General features: G+C 42.9%; 1 protein-coding gene across 2 annotated transcripts in view; it reads left to right on the top strand.

The window, feature by feature from the left end:
• hsdl2 (hydroxysteroid dehydrogenase like 2) overlaps positions 1-25,878 on the top strand; it is a 123,980-nt gene that overhangs the window by 37,363 nt on the left and 60,739 nt on the right. For both annotated transcript variants that reach the window (XM_078395032.1, XM_078395028.1), the window contains 2 exons: positions 7,643-7,741; positions 11,924-12,038. In XM_078395032.1, the coding sequence (XP_078251158.1) occupies positions 7,643-7,741; positions 11,924-12,038 (214 nt within the window). The remainder of the gene's footprint in view (positions 1-7,642; positions 7,742-11,923; positions 12,039-25,878) is intronic.

Genomic DNA, 25,878 nt, shown 5'->3' with positions numbered 1-25,878 from the left:
AAGGTGGGCCTAAAATTGTCGTGCTATCGTGTACCGATTTGGCTGAAGTTCAGTCACAAACAAGATAACAAATGAGAGTTTTAGTATATAGGTTACATACTATGTCTTTCCTCGCCAATTTGGTCAGGACATGTGTTTTCCAATGTACACCATGCTGATTGTACAGTCCCCTTCATAATGTTTGGGACAAAGACCCATTTATCTATTTGCCTCTGTACTCCACAATTTGAGATTTGTAATAGAAAAAAATTACATGCGGCTAAAGTGCACATTGTCAGATTTTATTATAGGGTATTTTTACAGATGAGGTGGTATAACAATAAAGAATAGGTGCAGGAGTAAGCCATTCAGCCCTTCGAGCCAGCACCGCCATTCAATGTGATCATGGTTGATCATTCACAATCAGTACCCCGTTCCTGCCTTCTCCCCATACCCCCTGACTCTGCTATCTTTGGATCTTGGGCAGTTCCTTCTCTTCTCCATACTTTGCTCTTGCCATCACTCTGATATGTTAATCTTCGTCTCATCTGTCCACAAGACCTTTTTACAGAACTGTGGTTGCTCTTTTAAGTACTTCTTGGCAAACTGTAACCTGGCTATCCTATTTTTGCGGCTGACCAGTTGTTTGAATCTTGCAGTGTAGTCTCTGTATTTCTATTCATTAAGTCTTCTGCGGACAGTGGCCATTGACAAATCCTCACCTGACTCCGGAAGAGTGTTTCTTGTCTGTTGGACAGGTGTTTGGGGATTTTTCTTTATTATACAGAGAATTCTTCTGTCATCAGCTGTGGAGGTCGTCCATGGCCTGCCAGTCCCTTTGCGATTAGTAAGTTCACCAGTGCTCTCTTTCTTCTTAATGATGTTCCAAACAGTTGATTTTGGTAAGCCTAAGGTTTGGCTGATGTCTCTAACAGTTTTATCCTTGTTTCTCAGTCTCATACTGGCTTCTTTGACTTCCATTGGCACAACTTTGGTCCTCATGTTGATAAACAGCAATAAAAGTTTCCAAAGGAGATGGAAGGACTGGAGGAAAGACTAGGTGCTGCGAGCTCTCTTACACCTGCATTAAGGAGGCATTTAAACACACCTGAGCAATTACAAACACCTGTGAAGCCATGTGTCCCAAACATTATGGTGCCCTGAAATGGGGGGACTATGTATAAACACAGCTGTAATTTCTACAAGGTGAAACCAGAATGTATAAAAATACCCTTTAATAAAATCTGACAATGTGCACTTTAACCGCATGTGATTTTTTTTCTATTACAAATCTCAAATTGTGGAGTACAGAGGCAAATAAATAAATGACGGGTCTTTGTCCCAAACATTATGGAGGGCACTGTAAATTATTACAATATGCTAGATTATCTCCACTTGCCCGTTTATGGGTACGTTGCAGACTCTGTAGCGCTGTGAGTGGGCAAATAATTTAGTTTAGATGTGCAGCATGGAAACATGCCCTTCGGCTTATTGAGTCCACGCCAACCTAGTCCTAAGTTATCCTACTTTCGAATCCACTCCCGACACATTCGGAGCAATTATTTTTACCGAGGATAATAATCCTACAAACCCCTGCGTAGGAAGGAACTGCAGATGCTAGTTTATCATGAAGATAGACACAAAGTGCTGGAGTAACTCAGCAGGTCAGGCAGCATCTCAGAATTCTGTCAGTCTGAAGAAAGGTTCCAACCTGAAATGTCGCCCATCCTTTTTCTTCAGAGATGGCGCCTGACCCGCTGAATTACTCTAGCACTTTCAATCTATCAACCAACAAACCCACGTGTCTTTGGGAAGTGGGAGGAAAGTGGAGCACCCAGAGGAAACCCACGTGGTCAGAGGGGGAAGGTGCAAACTCCACGCGGACAAAGCTCAAGGTCAGGATTGATCAACGGCTTCACCAGCTGCACAACTGCTGCCCTAGATTGTCATATGATCAGCATGTGACACTGTTGTCGCGTGCATTGTATGGCAGGTGACTGACACGGAGAGCCTTGGTGCTGTTTCTCTGTTGTATCTGTTTTCAGGATGGGAGTGCTGGTATGTTGAAGCCATTCTGCATTCTTGAAAAAAATGTGGCTGAGAAATGTCGCCACGGTGTCATTTGTGTGGTAGGAAGTGGGAGTGCGAAAAATCTTTAGATGTTGTTTTGAAAAAAATTAGGCTTGCATTTTATTTCACTAAGTGGTTTGCCCAAAATTTCTCTGACTTTCAAATAATACAAAGTGCTGGAGTAACTCAGAGAGCCTTGAACGTTGCTTATCCTTGTCCTCCAGATGCTGCCTGACCCACTGAGTTATTCCAGCAATTTGTGTTCTTGGCAAAAATTGATTTATCCGACTTGTTGGTTGTATTTCAGGCTTAAATGACTTGGGCATTGTTAACCAACTTTGACAGCTCCCATGTTGGCCCCACATAGATCCAAAGACATAGGAAAAGATCAGCGATCCAGTCTCATCAAAAAAGGCTATTGAATTCCAACCCTGCCACTGAAGTGAGGGATTGGTAAGCCAGCAGTAGGAAGCTGGATTGCTCGGCAGTCAACTTGCCATTCCACTAATCCAGCAACCGTCTAAATGGAAAGGAAGCCAAGTCCTGGTCTTGGCATTTTTTCAATCAGATGTTCCAGCCCACTCACTAAAGGTTATAGTAGAAAAGCAGCTGCTTGGGTTTTAATATTCCACACGACTCACTTGCACCATTCCTTTTGCACCACAGCAATTTCAACTTTTCTCACTTTTACTGTCGGCTCACCTTTACTGCCTCCTTTGAAAAGCGAAGAAATATTGGGGAAAAAATGCTTGAAATAATCAGCAGCTCGGGCAGCAACTGTGGAGAGAAATAGAATTCCAGTCAATAACCTTCTGCAGAATTGGGCAAATATAAAAACCACCATATTTTAGCTGAGAGAGAAGTGGAAGCTGTTGGAGGGAATAAATTAATTTAGAGTCATCGAGTCAGAGTGATACAGTGTGAAAACAGGCCTTTCGGCCCAACTCGCCCACACTGGCCAACAATGTCCCAGCTATACCAGTCCCACTTACCTGCGCTTGCCCCATATCCCTCCAAATCTGTCCGATCCATGTACCTGTCTAATTGTTTCTTAAACGATGGGATAGTCCCAGCCTCAGCTGCCTCCTCTGGCAGCTTGTTCCATACACCCACCACCCTTTGTGTGAAAAAGTTCCCCCACGGATTCCTATTAAATCTTTTCCCCTTCACCTTGAACCTATGACCTCTGGTCCTCGATTCCCCTACTCGGCAAAAGATTTTGTGCATCTACCCGATCTATTCCTCATGATTTTGTACACCTCCATAAGATCTCCCCTCATCCTCCTGCACTCTAAGGAATAGAGACCCAGCCTACTCAACCTCTCCCTATAGGTCACACCCTCTATTCCTGGCAACATCCTCGTAAATCTTTTCTGAACCCTTTCAAGCTTGACAATATCTTTCCTATAACATGGTGCCCAGAACTGAATCACATATTCTAAATGCGGTCTCACCAACGTCTTATACAACTGCAACATGACCTCCCAACTTCTATACTCAATATTCTGACTGATGATGGCCAAAGTGCCAAAAGCCGTTTTGACCACCTTATCTACCTGCGACTCGACCTTCAAGGAACCATGACTTGTACTCCTAGATCCCTCTGCTCTACAACACCACCCAGAGGCCTACCATTTACTGTGTAGGTCCTTCCCTTGTTCGACATCCCAAAATACAACACCTCACACTTTTCTGTATTAAATTCCACCTCAGTCCACCTGGCCAATCAATCCAGATCCTGCTGCAATCTTTCACAACCATCTTCACTATCCGCAAAACCACTTTTTGTATCATCAGCAAACTTGCTAATCTTGCCCTGTATGTTCTCATCCAAATCATTGATATTGATGACAAACAGTAATGGGCCCAGTACCGAATCCTGAGGCACACCATGATTCACAGGCTCCCAGTCTGAGAAGCAACCTTTCACCATCACCTCTTCCGTGGAGCCAATTTGCTATTCCTTCAGCTATCTCTCCTTGGATCCCATGCGATTTAACCTTTCAGAGTTCTATGATTGATTGGAGACCAAGAGACAATGGATGATGTAAATTGTCAACAAGGAGAGGGTGTTGAAGGCTTGTCAATAACGACAAACCTGTCCAAAGGAGGTATAAATGGAGCAAGGAAATAAGACAATTGCTGCAATTAGGATGGGGGGAACACAGCAGTTGCTGGAAATATGTGAATGTTAGGAAAGTCTAGCAGGTCAGGAGAGAAACAAATAAGTTATATCAGAATTGAACCAGAGGGTGAAGGGCAAAATAAAATTAAAATGCTGTGCATATGAAACCAAAACAGAAAAGTTGGTAGCACTCCAGTAGGTAACTGGTTATTGGTTGGGCATTCCAATTTGATGATTTCTTACCACGATAAGTCTTGGGCCTGGGGCATGAGCTCTCTTTCGACATCCATGCTGCTTGATATAAGCTTATGTGTTTTTTGTTTCAGATTTACAATATCTTCAATATTTTTAAATTTCCAGGTGCTGCCTCACAGTTCCAGAAACCTGGGTTTGATCTTTAATACAAGTGCTGCCTGTGTGTGTGCGAGCGGATCGTTGAGAGCGTAGGGGGGCCTGCGCTGCCGATAGTGTTGGGGGGTGGTGGCGCAGATGCCTAGAGGGGGCCACCTGCATGTGAAATTATGCCCCCTAGAGCTAGATACCTTCACTGTTGGAAACATCCCATTAACCTCCACCCTGTCAATTCCTCTTAAAAAATTGTGTGTTTCAATCAGTTTTGCAACTCTGAGGAATAAAGACTGAACTTGTACAACATTTCTTACTATAGTAACTGCTTTATCTAAAAATCAACAATGGGAGTATTCTTTCACTGTTTTCAATGTAACTATATTCTTCACAGCATTGTAACACATCAGTTCAATGGACAAAGTCCATTGTCTACAATGGGGTAGAGGTGAATTGCACAGTACCCTAGCTCATGGAAGGACCGTTCAGAAGCCTGATAACAGAGGGATAGGCGCTGTTCCTGAGTCTGAGGGTACATGCTTTCAAGCTTCTGTACCTTTTTGCTGGACAGGAGCAGGGAAAAGACGGAATGACTGGGCTGGGCCAAGTCTTTGATGACGTTGGCTACTTTTCCCAGGCACCGTGAAGAGTAGATGAAGTCACTGGTGGGGAGTCTGGTCTGCATGATGGACTGGGCTACATCCACAACTCTGCAATTTCTTGTGGCTTTGGGCAGAGCTGTTCCCAAACCAAGCTGTGAGGCAGCCTAACAGTATGCTTTTTATGGTACATCTGTTGAAACTTGTAAGAGCCAAAGGAGACATGCTAAATGTTGGCCTTCAGACCCATCAGTTTGCTTAATGCCCTTTCTTTGTGATTTATTTTAAAGACCTTTTTTTTCTGGACTCTTGCCTATTGGTGATTATTGGTATATTTTTAATTTCTTATATGAAGACCAGTCTAAACACTGTGGTCCATACCTCTATTGTTCAACAGGTCTTTTGCCCAGACTCTATTGGTCTCTTGACCAGAGTAGGTGAATCAATAGACAATAGACAATAGACAATAGACAATAGGTGCAGGAGTAGGCCATTCAGCCCTTCGAGCCAGCACCGCCATTCAATGCGATCATGGCTGATCACTCTCAATCAGTACCCCGTTCCTGCCTTCTCCCCATACCCCCTCACTCCGCTATCCTTAAGAGCTCTATCCAGCTCTCTCTTGAAAGCATCCAACGAACTGGCCTCCACTGCCTTCTGAGGCAGAGAATTCCACACCTTCACCACCCTCTGACTGAAAAAGTTCTTCCTCATCTCCGTTCTAAATGGCCTACCCCTTATTCTCAAACTGTGGCCCCTTGTTCTGGACTCCCCCAACATTGGGAACATGTTATCTGCCTCTAATGTGTCCAATCCCCTAATTATCTTATATGTTTCAATAAGATCCCCCCTCATCCTTCTAAATTCCAGTGTATACAAGCCCAATCGCTCCAGCCTTTCAACATACGACAGTCCCGCCATTCCGGGAATTAACCTAGTGAACCTACGCTGCACGCCCTCCATAGCAAGAATATCCTTCCTCAAATTTGGAGACCAAAACTGCACACAGTACTCCAGGTGCGGTCTCACCAGGGCCCGGTACAACTGTAGAAGGACCTCTTTGCTCCTATACTCAACTCCTCTTGTTACGAAGGCCAACATTCCATTGGCTTTCTTCACTGCCTGCTGAACCTGCATGCTTCCTTTCATTGACTGATGCACTAGGACACCCAGATCTCGTTGAACTCCCCCTCCTCCTAACTTGACACCATTCAGATAATAATCTGCCTTTCTATTCTTACTTCCAAAGTGAATAACCTCACACTTATCTACATTAAACTGCATCTGCCATGTATCCGCGCACTCACACAACCTGTCCAAGTCACCCTGCAGCCTTATTGCATCTTCCTCACAATTCACACTACCCCCCAACTTAGTATCATCTGCAAATTTGCTAATGGTACTTTTAATCCCTTCGTCTAAGTCATTAATGTATATCAAGGACCAGAGGACAGAGGTTTAAGGTGAAGGGGAAAAGATTTAATAGGAATCTGAAGGGTAACTTTTTCACACAAAGGGTGGTGGGTGTATGGAACAAGCTGCCAGAGCAGGTAGTTTAGACAGGGACTATCCCAACGTTTAAGAAACAGACAGGTACACGGATAGGACTGGTTTGGAGGGATATGCACCAAACGCAGGCGACTCGTGTAGCTGGGACATGGCTGGTGTAGCCAAGTTGGGCCGAAGGACACTGTATCATTCTATGGCTCTATGATCCTTCACATGACATCAGAATGAAACATTCTTCTGTTTTTACTCTTGACTCATGGTGGGATCTTGTTGCACACAAATGGCTGCCATATATTCCAACAATTACTACACATGGATAGATACTTCAATGGGTGTAAAGTTCATAATATCAAGAAAGTACAAGTTTTTATTTCTTTGCAGAGAATGGCCCTTTGTGCCAGAACAATTGTAGATAGTTCTCTTGGACTTAAAAATTGCTGCTCTGTATTAGCTCTTTGAGAAGTTAAAAATGGTTTGAGTAGTTGCTGTAGGGGGTAAGTATTAGAAATATGATAATGTTGCTGCTGTTCCATATTGAATGCTTTATCTTGTTTATTTAGTTTCATCACAAGAATTGCTGAATGGGAGCAGCCAGGTTTTTAATCTGCAAACCAGGACTGCAAAATCATTGTATTTGCAATACCATAGTATCCTTGTTGTTTTCAGCAAAGGATGATTCCTATGTAACTTGAGATACACAGTAGAACCTTTTCATTCTGTTATCATTTACCTATTTGTCAAGGAAGCTGAGTCTGGTGATATATTTTTATGAATTATTCAAAGCAGTTAACTGATGAATGAATGTTGACAGTCAATAACGGCTCAATTGCCACCAATCTTCCTCGGCTTAAGAAATCAGAAAGTGTGTGCTTTGTTTTGCTTTATTTTGTTTTATTTTTGTTTTATTTTTATGCAAAATAGCCTTGCTCATCGCTGTTAAATGTTCTCCTTGGGTAAAGAAAATGGATCATACATTTTGTTGGATTTGTCTGAAATCATTCATTTTTCTTTTCAGTTGAAGCTGTCGGGGGCAAGGCTTTACCGTGTTTGGTTGACGTGCGAGACGAGGCGCAAATCATCGAGGCAGTGAACAAAGCAGTGAAGACCTTTGGAGGTACAGTTCAATCAATGATTTTGGATGTGGCAAGCTGGTGAATGTGATGGCTTTTGTCTTCTGGGAGATATCAGTTTATCAGCCATCTGGTGACTTGAGATGCCCAGTTAAACTCTGAGCAAGTTGATCATAGGTCAGACTCTGTTCTGAGTGGCAGTTCCCCATGACACCAACACTGTTTCAGTCATGCATTCTCAATAATGTATCATTTCCAAAACATATTTCTGATTGTTCTAAGATCAGCCTTGCATTCAATATTTCCAGTGCAGCTATTTAATGTCAAAGCTACAACTGGGTTTAATACTATAGTGTGGAAAGAGACCTGTTCACGAAGCCTAAGATGGAAATATAATCGTTTTGGAATTGAAAGAATTGATTGGGAACGAGGAGTTGATGTCCAGTTGAGCTGTCACTTTTAATTAGTTTAAGCGGCATACTACTGTGGCTGTCTAGCTGACTGCAATGTATTTTATTCTCGGTTCTCATCTTATAGAAGTGCACTTGAAGGCCACCAAGTGTGTGAAATATGAACTCATTTCACCCCACTGAAGTATGGCAAGTAAAATAAAATTTCCCCACTGTTTTTATCATGGACACGAGGTACATATACAGGCCATCACAATGCTTTTTTTTAAAAATAACTAAGGAGAATCCTTTGTTAGGTAGACAGTATCTGGTCCAGTCTGAAAATATCCAACCTTCATGAAGCACTTGACTCTTAAAGATTAATTTTCTTCACCAAATTTATTATCATCAGTAATATATTTTTTGTAAAAAAACAAATTCATAGTATTAAACTTGTAAACAATATAAAAACAACAGTAACCATTTTCTCGTCAAACAATTAAAAATAACTTCTATAATCCAAATTTGTATGTAGTTCAATTATTATTTGGCTGCAAGGAAATTAGACTAGAGATATCTTGTTTTAAAAAATCATGAAGCGTGATCCTTGATTTTGTTTCCTTGATCATTCGTTGGTTGGTTCTATTTTAAATTTTAAATTGGACAACTGATATTTGTAGAATCCCAGAGCTGCAAAGAAATTGGTGTTTGAGGCCATTTTTTTCCACTTAGAAAAGATAAGGGCTGAATTTGCTGAATAACCTTTTTCTGAGCAATTGTATTGTTGACTGATTTATACTGGGTACATTTTAAAATCTGCATCCTCCTTTCTCCTTTCTCACCTATGTTGTTCGGACACCAAACGGCTCGAAGGGCCGAATGGCCTACTCCTGCACCTATTTTCTATGTTTCTATGTTTGTTCCGTGTATTGGAAAAATGGAGACTGGTACTTTAAGGTTGATTTGACATGGAGTTGATTGGAATGTGATACTCGTTTTGTGAATATTTTTTGGCTTCATTTGTGGTTTAACCTCTTGGAGTGCAAGGATCCTCTCAAGCCTTCCACTGAAGATTGTACTGTTGCTAATTTTATGCAATCAATTTTTCAGTACAGGTGTGAAACAAGGAGCATAAAATAAACCGCTGGCGGAACTCAGTGGGTCAAGCAACTCTGTGGAGGGAAATGGATAGTCGATGTTTCAGGTTGGGACCCTTCCTCCATTCCAGAGGAATGGCCTCGACCCCAAACACTGATTGCCCCATTTCCCATCACAGCTGCTGCCTGATCTCCTGAGTTTCTCCAGAAACTTGGTTATGTCCAGATTTCATCTGTATTCTCTGTTGCCTCCAGGAACGAAGTTAGTTCTTGTTCTTATGTCATCCTGTCTACACCATTTTTCTTTGCTTCTACTTTAAAAAAAAATGATGTATGTATTCCAGCAACAAAAGTGAAATATTTGTTTTATGCAGCACCTTTAATTTAGTGAATTGTTCCAAGATGCTTCACATTGTTTGAAGCTGCTTTACAGCAGGGGAGCCTAAAATGTATTATATTTGAACTGTTGTAATGTGCCAAGTGAAAGAGGAGAAAATCAAATGCAGGAATGCATAGCAATCAAGGTTAATCTCTCCATGATTTATATCCCAGAAGCCACAGTGCTCACCGGGACCACACATTGTGCAGCAACTTTTCACAAAAAGCTGTTTTGTAGAAGTTTTGTATGTTGGAATTAACACGAGAGTATTAGAGGCGCACGTTCTTGCCTTAACCACAATGGGCTGGTTTGTGCTTGAACTGGCCAGCCGCCCATGCTTCCTATCCATGTCATCCCTGCATCCACACTAACCTTTTGCGTCCCACAGGTTCCATTATGTCTTGCTGCTGCATCCATCCTGCAAAGTGGAGTGCTCCGCCAGTAACAACTCTGGATCGGTGGTGAATCCCAAGACCCCACCTGTGATCGGTCTTGATAGCTTTTGACAGCTTGCACTACCAAAGTATTTTTAACTGTTTCTAGGTATCTCTGAAATATTTGACAATAATTGAAATAGATGAACAGAATTGTCAAAAATATTTTAAACCATTGTTTTAAAACAGATTTAACTAATACTGTTTAGATAAAAACAACTTCAACCACCTTGTATTTGTATCCAGATTGACTAATTCATTGAGACAAGGTGGCACACAAATTTGAGGATGGCCAAGCTCTTCAGCTTTGCATGAATCCGCTGCCTCTCGATAGTGGCAAATCCATTGGTTTAGAGGACTGGCGTTGAGCTTCCACATATTTTGTACTATCCTTCTGCAGTGTGCAGGCATGGAAGTCAGTCAGGTGCCGACTGTGTGACGCTGTTCTCTCTGGAACTGCTGGTTGAAAAGAAACACAATTTGGCCCGTTGCCCCCAACCTCTGCACCAATTTTCATCACCTCACCCTCTCTCTCGCCCTCTCTCTCGCCCTCTCTCTCGCCCTCTCTCTCGCCCTCTCTCTCGCCCTCTCTCTCGCCCTCTCCCTCGCCCTCTCCCTCGCCCTCTCCCTCGCCCTCTCCCTCGCCCTCTCCCTCGCCCTCTCCCTCGCCCTCTCCCTCGCCCTCTCTCTCGCCCTCTCTCTCGCCCTCTCTCTCGCCCTCTCTCTCGCCCTCTCTCTCGCCCTCTCTCTCGCCCTCTCTCTCGCCCTATCTCTCGCCCTCTCTCTCGCCCTCTCTCTCGCCCTCTCTCTCGCCCTCTCTCTCGCCCTCTCTCTCGCCCTCTCTCTCGCCCTCTCTCTCGCCCTCTCTCTCGCCCTCTCTCTCGCCCTCTCTCTCGCCCTCTCTCTCGCCCTCTCTCTCGCCCTCTCTCTCGCCCTCTCTCTCGCCCTCTCTCTCGCCCTCTCTCTCGCCCTCTCTCTCGCCCTCTCTCTCGCCCTCTCTCTCGCCCTCTCTCTCGCCCTCTCTCTCGCCCTCTCTCTCGCCCTCTCTCTCGCCCTCTCTCTCGCCCTCTCTCTCGCCCTCTCTCTCGCCCTCTCTCTCGCCCTCTCTCTCGCCCTCTCTCTCGCCCTCTCTCTCGCCCTCTCTCTCGCCCTCTCTCTCGCCCTCTCTCTCGCCCTCTCTCTCGCCCTCTCTCTCGCCCTCTCTCTCGCCCTCTCTCTCGCCCTCTCTCTCGCCCTCTCTCTCGCCCTCTCTCGCTCTCTCTCTCGCTCTCTCTCTCGCTCTCTCTCTCGCTCTCTCTCGCTCTCTCTCTCTCTCTCTCTCTCTCTCTCTCTCTCTCTCTCTCTCTCTCTCTCTAGCTCTCTCTCTCTCTCTCTCTCTCTCTCTCTCTCTCTTTCTCTCTCTTTCTCTTTCTCTCTCTCTCTCTCTCTCTCTTTCTCTCTTTCTCTCTTTCTCTCTTTTTCTCTTTCCACATTTTATCACTAGCTGCTTTGTTCATTTTGTTTCTCAGTTTCTGATTATTGGCCTTGTCTTCATCTGTGTGAGGTTTGTTGAACCAAACAAGATTGGCTCCTGCTCAATCTCAGCATATGCACAATTTCCGTTCAGTTTACTGACATAGTTTGGGGTTTTCCTTTATTGTTGGGGCTCGTAAAGGCAATTCCACGATCATATTGAATTTTTCACATTCCTGACTGAGCTAATGTGTCTGAATTATAGATAATTTATAGATTTCTCTGGACAAAAGAGGATCAGTGCTCTATGTAGCTCTTTGTGTGAACAATGATTTAGGAGAGCATTGCTGGTCATTGTGGACTTTACCCCTGCAAGTCGCAACTTCTCCTGAGTGGTGGGTAAAATTTCTGATGGATTGGAAAAAGCTGGAGCTGTCATGTAATAGATTATTAACTGCATTTTTTTTCCCTGCAGGCATAGATATTTTGATAAATAATGCAAGTGCCATAAATCTGACTGGTACACTGGACACGTCGATGAAGAAAGTGGACCTCATGATGAGTGTCAACAGCAGGGGTACCTACCTAACGTATGTACTGCATGGATCACACTATGATCATTCAATGCTTACACTGGGTGCTGGCATATATGTATGGAAAGTATGTTTGGTAAGGTAAAGATTATGTGCTATGATATGAGAGAGTGACAATTATGGTTAATTTTACAGCAGGCTAGGTTTTTCATTGTGCTTTTAATATGGTAAAATGTTCCAAGACACTTAACTTGAGCACAAATTGAAACCAAAATGTAACGCTGCTACATATGTTAGGGCAAATGATCAAATGCTAATAAAAGGGTTGAATTTTAACAATAATTTTTGACGGAGGAAGAGGTCAATTGGTCAGGGAAGGAATTTTAGGTTTTGTGCCTTGACAGTTGGAGGTGTTGCCAATGATGGAGAGATAGCATCAGATTGCACAAAGAGCCAAGGTCGTGGGAAGGTTATATAGCTGCACAAGGTTACAAAGAGGGGTAAAGCCTTGGACGGATGTGGAAACAGATGTTTTTACATTTCACGGTCAGCTGTGATTTTGAATTGATTTTTAATCAGATTTTTTAATCTAAACATGTTTAAAAAATCATACTAGGTTATGTGTAAGAGAGGAACTGCAGATGCTGGTTTAAACCAAAGATAGACACAAAAAGCTGGAGTAACTCAGTGGGACAGGCAGTGGAGAGAAGGTATGGGTGACGTTTTGGGTTGAGACCCTTCATCTGAAAGGGTCTCGACCCGAAACGTCACCCATTCCTTCTCTCCAGAGATGCTGCCTGTCCTGCTGAGTCACTCCAGCTTTTTGTGTCCGTCATACTAAGTTGTGTCTTTCTTTGAAAAAAGGGAAATAATTATATTCTCTTTTTCTATGACCTTAGTTTATAGTAGACAGTTTATAATCTTCTGTTTATGCTCCTTTAATGTCTGTGCAGAAGACAGATTACAGATAATAGACACAAAGAGCTGGAGTAACTCAGCGGATCGAGCAGCATCTCTGGAGAAAAGGGATAGGTGATGTTTTGGGTCGAGACACTTCTTCAGACCTGAAACATCACCTATTCCTTTTCTCCAGGGATGTGGCCTGACCCACTGAGTGACTCCAGCTTTTTGTGTCTATTTTCGGTTTTGAAATAGCATCTGCAGTTCCTTCCTACACAGATTACAGATACGATTTAATTAATTAACATTCAAACTGCAGATACAATCCCAGTTCTTTAACACTGTGCTCCCTGTTAAACAGTAGCTCAGCGGTAGAGTTGCTGCTTTACAGCGAATGCAGCGCCGGAGACTCAGGTTCGATCCTGACTACGGGTGCTGCACTGTAAGGAGTTTGTACGTTCTCCCTGTGACCTGCGTGGGTTTTCTCTGAGATCTTCGGTTTCCTCCCACACTCCAAAGACGTACAGGTTTGTAGGTTAATTGGCTGGGTAAATGTAAAAAATTGTCCCTAGTGGGTGTAGGTTAGTGTTAATGTACGGGGATCGCTGGGCGGCGCGGACTTGGTGGGCCGAAAAGGCCTGTTTCCGCGCTGTATATATATGATATGATATGATAACTGGTTTCATTTGTGGTTGACTTAAGCATATGCTGCATTTGCTGACTCTTGGAGAGCAGGGCAGTGCAATTTCCTTGGTTTTAGGCTTCAACCCATGTTTTTGTTGTGCTCATAATTAGTGTGAGACTTTATGTCTCAGCTGCAATGTCTCTGTGTGGACGTTGTTTACAGTCCATGATGGCGGATTCATCAAGTGCATGGAGGAAGCAGAGCGCTCTGAACTACACTAAACATTTTACTACTGCTGAGTCAATAATTTATATAGATTCAGCGTCGCCTCTTTATTCTTACACTCAGTCCCTGTTTAGAAAGTCCAACACCCTGTATCCTTACTTTGACAAGAAAGTGGATATTCCTCTTTGTGAATTGTATCACTCTAATTCTTTTACTTTCAACATTGTACTTTCTGAAGAAACGAGGAACTGTAGATTTCTGACGTTCCAAAGAATTCTACAGATTTCTGAATCTCTTTCATCCCCCCCATATAATTTATTGGAAGGAAAGAAAATCATTTTTTTCCCTCGTGTTATTCTCCTCATTCTTTGGTATTACACAGAAGAAGACGCTCATTTTCTTATCCTCGGAAGGAAAGAGGATCTTGTATTTTTGTTGCACTTTTCGCACATCCGGGTTAAGAAGTGTTGAAGTGATAGGAATCACAGCGGCCAATTTGTAGATGGGTTGACAGGTGACAATGGTGTACCAGGAAGAACATCTGTGCTTTTGTTGTAAATGGTGCCGTAGGATCTTTGTGCACTTGTTGAATTGGATAGGGTCTTGATTTATAGCTGCTCACAAAAGACAACCTTCCAATAGTGCAGCATCCCTGAGCAAGAATGTCAGTCCAGATCTTTGTGTTCCAATCTGCTGATGTGGAGAAAGCATGTGGCAAGCCGAGTGAGCACTGCTGGCATTGAAGCGGATGGAGTATCATTACTACTTTTTCTCTCCCTCGTGTATTCCATTAGAGTCAGTTGTTGATGCATTACAGGAGAGATGAAGACCATTTGAGTGGCTGATCCCAGTACGGTAAAATCCCGGGTTCCATTCTTGCTGCAGGTTGTCACACAATGCTTGAATAAATGGAATCACTGATTCGCTTGACAACCATTCAATTAAAGCTATCTCGTTGCTCCATAATTCTTTGAGGCTTTTCTTTATCTCTTTACAAGATATTTATTGTGCAAGATATGGCAGAGGCTGGATGATGACATGAGGGATATAAGAAAATAAGTTTATTAGAGCATTTTACCTTGCTCCTTAATTGCATGTTGAAATACTCTATTAATGCCATTGGCAAAATTAAACTCATCATTTCTGACGAAATGACCGTGAAATATTTTGGAATCTTCTGCATTTTGATAAACGTTAGATGTCTGAAAGCTTCTGAAAGAAAGCAGTGTCTGTGGTGGTTAGTTATTCCTCCATGCACAAAGTAACCACCACATAAAAGACAATTACATCAAATTAAAGTTTATATCTCTTTTAGATTTTATCTCAAGGTTTTATCTCAAAGCTTTATGATAATTCTCATGTCAATTCACGTCCAATTTCTGAGAATAATTACTCCTATTTGCTAACTTCAAAGCAAAACAAGCAACCCATCCCTCAAGGCAAGGTTAAATCTAGATTTTGCTTGGAATAAACAAAGCAAAGCACCTTGAACACAATAAAAAAAGTGGAAGAGGTGTATCCAATATCTTCTTGCAAATTCTTTTCCAGACTGTGATTCCTGGGCAGGAAGTTTTCTTAGTGTTCATTTTTTTGTGTATATATATATATATATATATATATATATATTTGCAAATATATCCTCAGCACTGTCAAATTTTCCATGATAGCTGTTTTCTTGCATATTGAACAAAAAATCACTAGCTTCTTTCAGTGTGGAGAGTTGCCTGCAGCAGGCATTTTGGCATTGGTGTTTATTTTTCTTTCTCTGATTCGCCTATGAGAGCAGAAAGAACGCTTTTGGCTTCAGTGTGGAATTTAAACTATTGTTGAAACTTGTTCCAACAAGGTAGCTCCTGTTGTAAAACAGCTGTTGCAGGATCTTGACAAAATGTTCCTGCACTTTAATCTTCTGGCAGAATGGAAGCATTTGGAATAACTTCACAATCGCATGCAGAAAATGAAGTAACAGGGAAGCACTGCTTACTCTGTCACTGCAATGTTTTTACTTATTGCTGCAAGACTGCAGAGAGCAGACCTTGTGAGAGTACTGAAATCCTCTACAATGATTCGAACGCTTAAGAAATACGTTAACTGCTCAACGCTGGCCTGTGAAGGTTTGATTTGAGTCATCTGGTCTTCGTGAGTGAGGTGGCTTTAAGTGTGGGAAAGTGTGTATTTTACTCTCACTTATTCTGGTGATTTCTCTGCAACTCTGTCTTGAATACAATCCAGAAGCATAGCTCTCCAACAAAGATAATTCTGCTGGGTAAATAAAACTTTCCCCATTTCAATAGTAATTGCTGGACTGTTATACTTGGAAAAACAAAACTGTCCCATAAAACACTCAAAGAATTTTGTGCATTTCAATGTGATTCCCTCTCATTCTTTTGGAGAATTCAACCATTTTACTCAATCTCCCTGCAAAATATGTTCCCCTTCTCCCTAGACTCCATTTAATGCAGTCATGTTCATAGTGTGGGCTGCTACCCTCTATAGGTCACTGGATGTTTAAAAAATGGATTACTGTCTCAGCGTCTTGAAATAAACACTGGTATTGGGTAAAAATAGTGAACCTTTTTTAGTGGGTTGCTGCAAAAATGTTTGAAAAAAAAGGTCTTGTGAATACTTTGCACTCCTATTGAGCCATGTGTATTGCTCTGGGATACGAGGATCTTAGTTGCAACTGGTGCTTAATATTTAGACACATGGAACTGCAGATGCTGGTTTACAAAAATGTGCTGGAGTAACTCAGCGGGTCAGGCAGCATCTCTGGAGAACATGGACAGATATCTTTTTGGGTGAGGGTTCTTCTTTAGTCCGAATAAGGGTCCCTACCTGAAACATTGCTCATCCATGTCCTCCAGAGATGCTGCCTGACCTGATTGAGTTACTCCAGCACTTTGTCATTTTTGCACTTCATATGTGTCTGATCAAGGTCTTGCATCATTATAGTTAGACTATTATACTCTAACCTTTTTATAGTAAAGTTCAACACATCATTTATTTTCCCAATTGCTGACATACTTGTGATTCACATAAAAGGATATTTGGGACTCTTATGAAGACCAACATTTCCCAGTCTCTGACCTTTAAAAAATATATATACTCATGCCTTTTTTGTTTCTCAGGGGATTATTTTTGAGAATCCATCAAATATACCCATTTAATTAGCGCATACATTCCTACACAGTATCCTTATGTCCCCTTAAATATTACTTTCCCACCAGGTTTTGTATTGTCAGATTATTTGGATAAATTGCACCAGTTTCCCTTATCTAAATCATTGATTTAGACTGCAAATAGCTGAGGGCCATGAACTGATCCCATTTGTACTTTATTGTCAAAACCTGTCAAACTGAAAATGATTAATTAATTCTGAATATTTTCAGCTAATTAATCAAATCCTAATCTATGCCAATATGTTACCCCAATCCTTTTCAAGAAAACCTGAGAGATTTTTTGTAACTGAAGGCTTCTCTGAAAATGGAGATAATTTTGATTGACAAGTATTGAAAGAGGTGGTACAGTGAAAGTAAGGAGCAATTAAATTCTCTTCCCTGAGCCGAACAAATACTGAGCGGCACAATGGCATAGAGGTAGAGCTCTTGCCTTACAGCACCAGAGACCCGGGTTCGATCCTGACTACAGGTGCTTGTCTGAACAGGGTTTGTCTGTTCTCCCCATGACCTATGTGGGTGTTCTCCGAGATCTTCGGTTTCCTCCCACACTCCAAAGACGTACAGGTTTGTAGGTTAATTGGCTTGGTTTTCAATGTAAAATTGTCCCTAGTGTGTGTAGGGTGGTGTTAATGTGTGGGTATCACTGGTCGGTGCAGACTCGTTGGGCCGAAGGGCCTGTTTTTGCGCTGCATCTCTAAACTAAACTAAATACTGGCTTGATTAAAAATGCAACTTTGTCAAACTACTGAAGGCTTGTTTAAAATGTATTCATGTTTATTCGTTGAGGAAAGAAAGTACATACATTAATGCAATTCCTTCCTCAGCTTCAGAACCTTTTTAAAAAAAACTCGGATTTTTTTTTTGGCCCCTCAAATGGCGATATTAAGATGGGAAATGTGGCAACCAGTTTGCCCAGAGCATGAACATGCAGTAAAACATGCAGTAAATCAGGATGCATCACAGCATGGGTTGGGAACAGCTCCATCCAAGACTGCAAGAAATTATGGAGAATTGTGGACGCAGCCCAGACCATCTAACAAATCAACCTCCCTTCCATTGATTCTATTTACACCTCATTCTGCCTCGGCAAGGCCAGCTACATAATCATGGACGAGTCGCACCCTGGCCATTCCCTATTCTCCCCTCTACCATCGGGCAAAAGGTATAGCAGTGTGAAAACGCACACTTGCAGATTCAGGGCAGTTTCTTCCCAGCTGTTATCAGGCAACTGAACCATCCTACCAACAACTCGAGAGCAGTCATGAGCTACTATCTACCTCATTGGAGACCCTTGGACTGTCTTTGTTCAGACTTTATTAGACTTTATTTAGCACTGAACGTTGTTCACATTATTCCCTTTATCATGTATCTGTACACTGTTGATGGCTCGATTGTAATTATGTGTTGGCTTTCCGCTGTCTGGTGAGCACACAACAAAAGCATCTCACTGTACCTCAGTACATGTGACAATAAGCTAAATTAAGGGGTAAACTAAGAGCTAGGTGCCAACAATCGCATCATGTGCATAAATAATGTTACTTGGAGCATCAGGAGATTCCTGGACATGAAGAGAAACTCCTTTCCTCTATTTTCAGGGGTGACGTGGGACTTATGCTATTCACTGTAGATTGGGTTAGAATTTCATCTCATTCAATAAATATCCCCTTTGACAGCACAGCAAGCCCTTGCATCTGCAGTGCTGTTTCACAGGTGAAACATTAAACTGAGAGCCTTGAGATGATCTCCTCGGGGCAGATCATGGATCCCATGATGCTGTTTTCAAGAAGGACAAGACTGGTAACCAGGCTAATAATGATTGTTCCTATGTCAGCTTCACAAATAAATTATCTGAGTGTACCACATTTTTATTTGTTTAAACTTGCTGTATGCAAATTGGTTATGGTTTTCCATTCTGACTTTACTGGTAGTGTACACAAAAAGCTGCAGTAACTCAATGGGTCAGGCAGGATCTCTGGAGAAAAGCGATAGGTGACGTTTCGGGTCGAGACCCTTCCTCAGACCCTGGTACAGACACCAGTGGTGCAGTGCTTTGGGGCATCCGAAGGTGGGGAAAGATCACTTAAAAACCCAAATGTCTTTTGAGCAAATCCAAAGGGAAAGCAGGATTACATTTCCCTATCAACATCCCAATTAATCCTCAGTTCTCTGAGCTGGGAATTTATCATGTGGCACACATATTGCGTGGGAAGTGATTTAAAATTTTTTTTGGAGAAATATTTGTTATTCATAATAGATACAAGAAATACAAACATTACATGTCTCTCTATATTCATTACACCATCAGAGCAATTCTATGACAGTGCAGCACCGTCACTCATGTTTCCACCTTAAACAATAAGGAGGACCGCATCAGAACAGTGGGAGTCATTCAAAAGAATAATTGAAAAAGTACAGAGGAAGCATGTTCCCCTAAAGTTTAAGGGTGGAACAAACAAGTCCAAAGAACCTTGGATGTCGAACGATATAGTAGGATTGATTCGAAAAAAAAGGGGGGCTTTTGGAAGGCATAAAGAACTTAAGGCACAGACATCATTAGAGGAATACAGAAGGTGTAGGGCGGTTCTTAAAAAAGAAATTAGGAGAGCAAAAAGGGGCCATGAGATAGCACTAGCGGGCAAAATAAAAGAAAATCCCAAAGTGTTCTATAAGTATATCAAGGGTAAGAGGATAACGAGGGAAAGAGTGGGGACCATCGGGGACCATAGTGGAAAGCTGTGTGTGGAACCAGAGGATGTAGGAGATGTTTTAAATGAATTTTTTGCATCTGTTTTTACGAGGGAGGAGGGCGATGCGGACTTAGAAATGGAGCAGGAGGGTTGTGATGTTCTTGAGCATATTGCTATTGACAGGGAGTCGGTGCTGGAGGCTCTGGCAGGCTTAAAAGTGGATAAGTCTCCGGGCCCTGACGAGATGTATCCCTGGATGCTGAGAGAGGCAAGGGAGGAGATTGCGGGGGCTCTGGCACAAATTTTCAGAGCCTCTCTTGCAACAGGGGATGTACCGGAGGACTGGAGGATAGCTAATGTGGTGCCATTATTTAAAAAGGGCAGTAGGGATAAACCTGGGAACTCCAGGCCGGTGAGTCTGACATCGGTGGTGGGGAAGCTGCTAGAAAAGATTCTGAGGGACAGAATCAGTCTTCACTTGGAGGATCGAGGGTTAATTAAGGATAGTCAACATGGCTTTGTTAATGGAAGGTCGTGTCTGACTAACTTGATTGAATTTTTTGAAGGGGTGACCAAGGAGGTAGATGGGGATAGTGCAGTGGATGTGGTATACATGGATTTCAGTAAGGCTATTGACAAGGTCCCACACAGGAGACTAGTCAAGAAGGTAAGAGCCCATGGGATCCAGGGCACCTTGGCAAAATGGATAAAAAACTGGCTTAGTGATAGAAGGCAGAGGGTGATGGTAGAAGGTTGCTTCTGTGACTGGAGGCCGGTGTCCAGTGGGGTGCCGCAGGGATCGGTGTTGGGTCCCTTACTGTTTGTAATCTACATTAATGATCTGGATGTCAACGTACAGGGCATGATCAGCAAGTTTGCAGATGACACAAAGTTAGGGGGGGTGGTGAATAGTGAGGAAGGGATCTGCAAGCTGCAGGAAGATATAAATGAGATGGTCAGATGGGCGGAGCAGTGGCAGATGGAATTTAATCTTGAAAAGTGCGAGGTGATGCACTTTGGCAGGAATAACTTGGAGAGGGTGTACACCATGAATGGAAGGACCCTAGGGAAGACGGGTACAGAGGGACCTTGGAGTGCAGGTACACAAGTCCTTGAAGGCAGCAGGACAGGTGGACAGGGTGGTCAAAAAGGCATATGGGGTACTGGCCTTCATTAGCCGGGGCATCGAATATAAAAGTAGGGGGGTAATAATGGAATTGTACAGAACACTGGTGAGGCCACAGCTGGAGTATTGTGTACAGTTCTGGTCACCACATTATAGAAAGGATGTGATAGCTTTGGAGAGGGTGCAGAGGAGATTCACCAGGATGCTGCCAGGGATGAAGAGCCTCGGCTATGAGGAGAGACTGAGCATACTGGGGTTGTTTTCCCTGGAGCAGAGACGGCTGAGAGGGGACATGATCGAGGTGTACAAGATCATGTGGGGCATAGATAAGGTAGATGGCGGGGAACTTCTTCCACTGGTGGAAGGTTCAACAACGAGGGGACATAGATACAGGGTAAGGGGAGGGAGGTTTCGGGGGATGTGAGAATGAACTTTTTCACCCAGAGGGTGGTTGGAGTCTGGAACTCACTGCCTGGGGTGGTGGTGGAGGCGGGAACACTCACAACGTTTAAGAGGCATTTGGATGGGCACTTGAAATGCTACAACATTCAGGGCTACGGTCCAAATGCGGGAAAATGGGATTAAAATTAGACTGTGTTTTGGTAACGGGCGGCGCGGACACGATGGGCCGAAGGGCCTCTTTCTGTGCTGTAGGACTCCATGACTCTGACTCTAATACACGACGTGTTTGATGTGATGTTGCAAAGGGCTCAGCCCTTCAACATCCAGTGGCATCAGGCCCCCAAACTTGCCCCCTTGCCCACAGATCCTCTGTGGTGCTTGTGCCGAGATTCAGTGCGTCCCTCAGCACCTATCTCTGCTTGTTGGAGTGTGCCAGTCAGCAGCTTTTGCTTTTGATTATCATGTCACATTGGAGACCAACAAGTTTTAGGCAGAAAAAAGTGCATCTTTCGCTGAGTTGATGTTTGTCTCAGATAGGACCGCAGCACATTGTGTATCCCCCAGGAGGCTGTCAATGCCCCATCATCAGAACCCACTAACCAGCACCAAGATCTTTCTTGGGTGGGAACTATAGGCCGGTTAATCTGACTTCGGTGGTTGGTAAGATTTTAGACTCCATTATAAAGGATGAGGTTACGGAGTACTGAGATGTTCACGATAAAATAGGCCGAAGTCAGCATAGCTTTGTGAAGGGGAGGTCTTGCCTGACAAATTTGCTGGAATTCTTTGAAGAAGTAAATAGCAGGACAGACAAAGGAGAGCCAATAGATGTTGAAAACCTAGATTTTCAGAAAGCCTTTGATAAGGTGCCACATGGGAGGCTACAAAGGAAGACGAGAGCCCATGGTATCAAAGGGCAGATACTAGCCATTTGACAGCACTGGGCCTATATTCGTTGGAGTTTAGAAGACTGAGGGGGGACCTCATTGAAACGTACAGAATAGTGAAAGGCTTGGATAGAGTGGATGTGGAGAGGATGTTTCCACTAGTGGGAGAGTCTAGGGCTGGAGGCCATAGCCTCAGAATTAAAGAACGTTCTTTTAGGAAGGAGATGAGGAGGAATTTCTTTAGTCAGAGGGTGGTGAATCTGTGGAATTTTTTGCCACAAAAGGCTGTGGAGGCAAAGTCAGTGGATATATTTAAGGCAGAGATAGATAGATTCTTGATTAGTATAGTTGTCAGAGGTTATGAGGAGAAGGCAGGAGAATGGGGTTAGGACGGAGAGATTGATCAGCCATGATTGAATGGCGGACTTGACTTGATGGGCTGAATGGCCTAATTCTACTCCTATCACATGATCTTATGGTTGTAACATTATGTCTTTGCATTATTCAGTTCTAAGCGCAACACGATGCAACCAATAAAAAATGGTCATCAGGGTGAAGGCAGTATTGGGTATGCTTCCCACCTCCTTTTTCTAGAGGCTTGTACATCGTGACCAGGTGGATGCACATGAAGTGGAAGATGGCTTGGGTACCTGCAACAGTGCAGGTGCGGGGTGCAGCAACACCAAGAGCATCTCACATCTGCTGACCAGGTTTTTGCCTGCAATCGAGAGGGTGCAGTTCCAAATTTCCAATTTTTGCTTTACCTTGGCCATCTGCTCCAGCCAGTTTCTTGTAAGAGCTCCAGCTCCCCTCACCTCGGATCCCCAGCACTTTACAACGATGGGAACAAACAATCAATCAGTGCCATGATTGACTCTGAGCTACTGAGGCCAGTTCAAGCTGATCACAGATGCTGAACAACCTGTGGTCCAAGGAGAAAACGGCAATGTCGTCCATGTAAGGGGAGGCAAACCCAGCATTTCTATTGCCAATGAACATCCTTCCAGGATTTGTAGTAGTGAAATTGGTAATTGAAATCCAAGACGACTAAACCCATTATTTAAGTGACAGTGAATTCAGCAGTGACAGTTGTGTGGGCTTTAATTATATATGAATACATTTCCTTCCTCTAGTTTAGTACAATCCCATAATTTTGCATACCTCGTTAATTGAAAATAAATGTGTAAATCATTTGGATATTAAGAGCGGGAAGAGCGAGAGGTTGGGCGAAACCTCCTCCAACAAATTTTTTGCCACACAAAGTGACGTGACAAAGTGGTGGAAGAGACACAAGCTGAAAATGCTTGAAACACTTTGTGGGTCAAACAGCATTTATGGAAGGAGAGACAGAGTTGATGTTTCAGTTTGAAGATCTTCATCTGAACTGGGAAAGAGAGAAAATAGGTAGGATATGTGCATTGTTGTGCAGGGTTGTATAAAACGCCCAGCAGATCAGGCATTGTGAGCAGGGAGAGAAAAATAGTTCATGTTTCAAATGGATAAGCTATACTGAAGCTGGCTAGTTTTGATGAAAATCAGAGAAGATGGTTATCTGAAATTGTTGAATTTGAAATTGATTCCTGAAGGCTGTATTGTACCCAGAAGAAAGATGAGCTGCTGTTTCTCGAGCTTATGTTGGGCATTGCTGGAACAGTGCAGAATGGCAGAGACAGAGGTCAGATTAGGATGCAGAATTGAAGCGACAGGCAACTGGAAAGTCAGGATTACCCCGCTGACTGAGTGCAGGTGGTCTGCTAAGCATTTTACCAATCTATGTATGAAGGAACTGCCGATGCTGGTTTCAACCAAAGATTGACACAAAATGTTGGAGTAACTCAGCGGGACAGGCAGCATCTCTGGAGAGAAGGAATGGGTGACGTTTCAGGTCGAGACCTTTCTTCAGGAAAGGAGGGAGAAGGAGACAGTGGGAGAATGATGAGGGAACAAGGTCAGGGAGAAATGCCATATCTTGAAAGTCTGTGTTTTAATTTCAGGTTAGGCTTACTAAAACAAGTCCACTTGTTGTTTATTAACATCAGTGAGACTTATAATAAAATTTCCATAACACAGATGAATTGTGGTTGAATGTTTAGGCAGAATAAATACTTTTTAAAGATTCTAGTGTTTCTGTTTGTTCCAATTCTCCAAATAATATAAAATAACACAGTTAAATGTTGCCTGAACGACTTTATTAAATCATTAGAAACCACATGTCTAAACAGAGACAATCACAGTGGTGCACACTGCCCCAGCGACCCGGGTTTGATTCTAACCTCTGGTGCTGTCTCTGTGGATTAAGGATGAGGTTTCAGGATACTTGAGAGCACGTGATAAAACAGGCCACAGTCAGCATGGTTTTGTGAAGGGGAGATCTTGCCTGACAATCTGTTGGAATTCTTTGCGGAAGTAACGAGTAGAAGAGACAAAGGAGAGTCAGTGAGAGTTATTCACTTGGATTTTCAGTAGGCCTTTGATAAGGTGCTGCAAGTAAGGCTGCTAAACAAGATAGAAGCCCATTTTACCAGAGGCTTGGTACCAGCATGGATAGAAGATTGTTGGGATAGTTATCTGCATAATGGCAAGTTTGTAGAGGATAACACCACCTGTAACTGTCCATTACATCTTGACTGGGACTTTTAATATGGTACATGCTATTACAAATTATTTCAAAATAATGAACAAAAACAAGCTGCTGGAGAAAATCAGCAGGCCAGGCAGCATCTGCGGAAGGAAGACGTCAGACAACATTTCGAGTTGGGACTCTTCGTTACACATCAGCAGTGTGTTTTTTGCTCAGGATTCCAGCATCTGCGGTCTCTTGTGTGACGATTTCAAAGCGATCACATTTTGCCCCATCCTTGCAGCTATTAATAGAACTCTGCATGGATATCTTCATAATTTGGTAACATTTTATCCAATCTGATTCTGAGCAGCAACTGAAATGACCCAAGATAATGCTTTGATTTGAATTTGTTTTCACCAGTCTATTCAGAGGGGTTTGCCTCCACTTTGCAAAGTTTCTCACCCACCTTAATCTTATCACAGGACATGGGAGTTTATTATTTGGAAATCGCTGGCATAAACATGAGCAAAGATTTAGTTTAGTTTTGCGATACAGTGCGGAAACAGGCCCTTCGTCCCACCGAGTCCGCACTGACCAGCGATCCCCGCACATTAACACTCTCCTACACACATAAGGGAAAATTCCCATTTATACCAAGCCGATTAGCCTACAAACCTGTACGTCTTTGGAGTGTGGGAGGAAACCGAAGATCTCGGAGAAAACCCACGCGGTCAAGGGGAAAACGTACAAACTCCGTACAGACAGGATTGAACCCGGATCTCTGGCTCCATAATCGCTGTAAGGCAGCAACTCTACCGCCCAGTCTGCTAAAAGATAAAAAGCAGTGAAGCAGTTAATTTAGTATGATTTGGTTTATTCCACTGGCACATAAACACATAGGAATCTAAGATGAGTGCATTGCATGGGTGGTTTTAAAATATTAATGTCAGAAGATCATCCAATACTCCATTTCCAGCACTTCCACTCCTTCTGCTGCACTTCCTGGTGGTGTTGAAATCCCTGTAAACATGTCAGAATTTTATGCATTAATTAAATGCAACTGCGAAGCATAAACAAAAATAAAGTAAAATGTCGATTAAAGGCTTGTTCCATACAAATACATACATTTCCTATATTTCCTTTTCACTTTTGAGTGTATTTTGTCAGCTGCCTTGGCTTATTTCACATTGTTATTCTTTCACATTTAATTTTGTGAAAGGAATTTAAGAGTTGGGCTTGCTTGTGAAGTCTGGTCACGTCACTAGCCCCGGAGGTTGACAATCTAAAGATTCCTGCAGTTCTC

Source organism: Rhinoraja longicauda, chromosome 3 (assembly GCF_053455715.1).
Source record: "Rhinoraja longicauda isolate Sanriku21f chromosome 3, sRhiLon1.1, whole genome shotgun sequence".
In the NCBI taxonomy this organism is placed as follows: Eukaryota; Metazoa; Chordata; class Chondrichthyes; order Rajiformes; family Arhynchobatidae; genus Rhinoraja; species Rhinoraja longicauda.
Note: the sequence above shows the minus strand (reverse complement) of the source record. Positions and strands in the feature narration are given on the sequence as shown.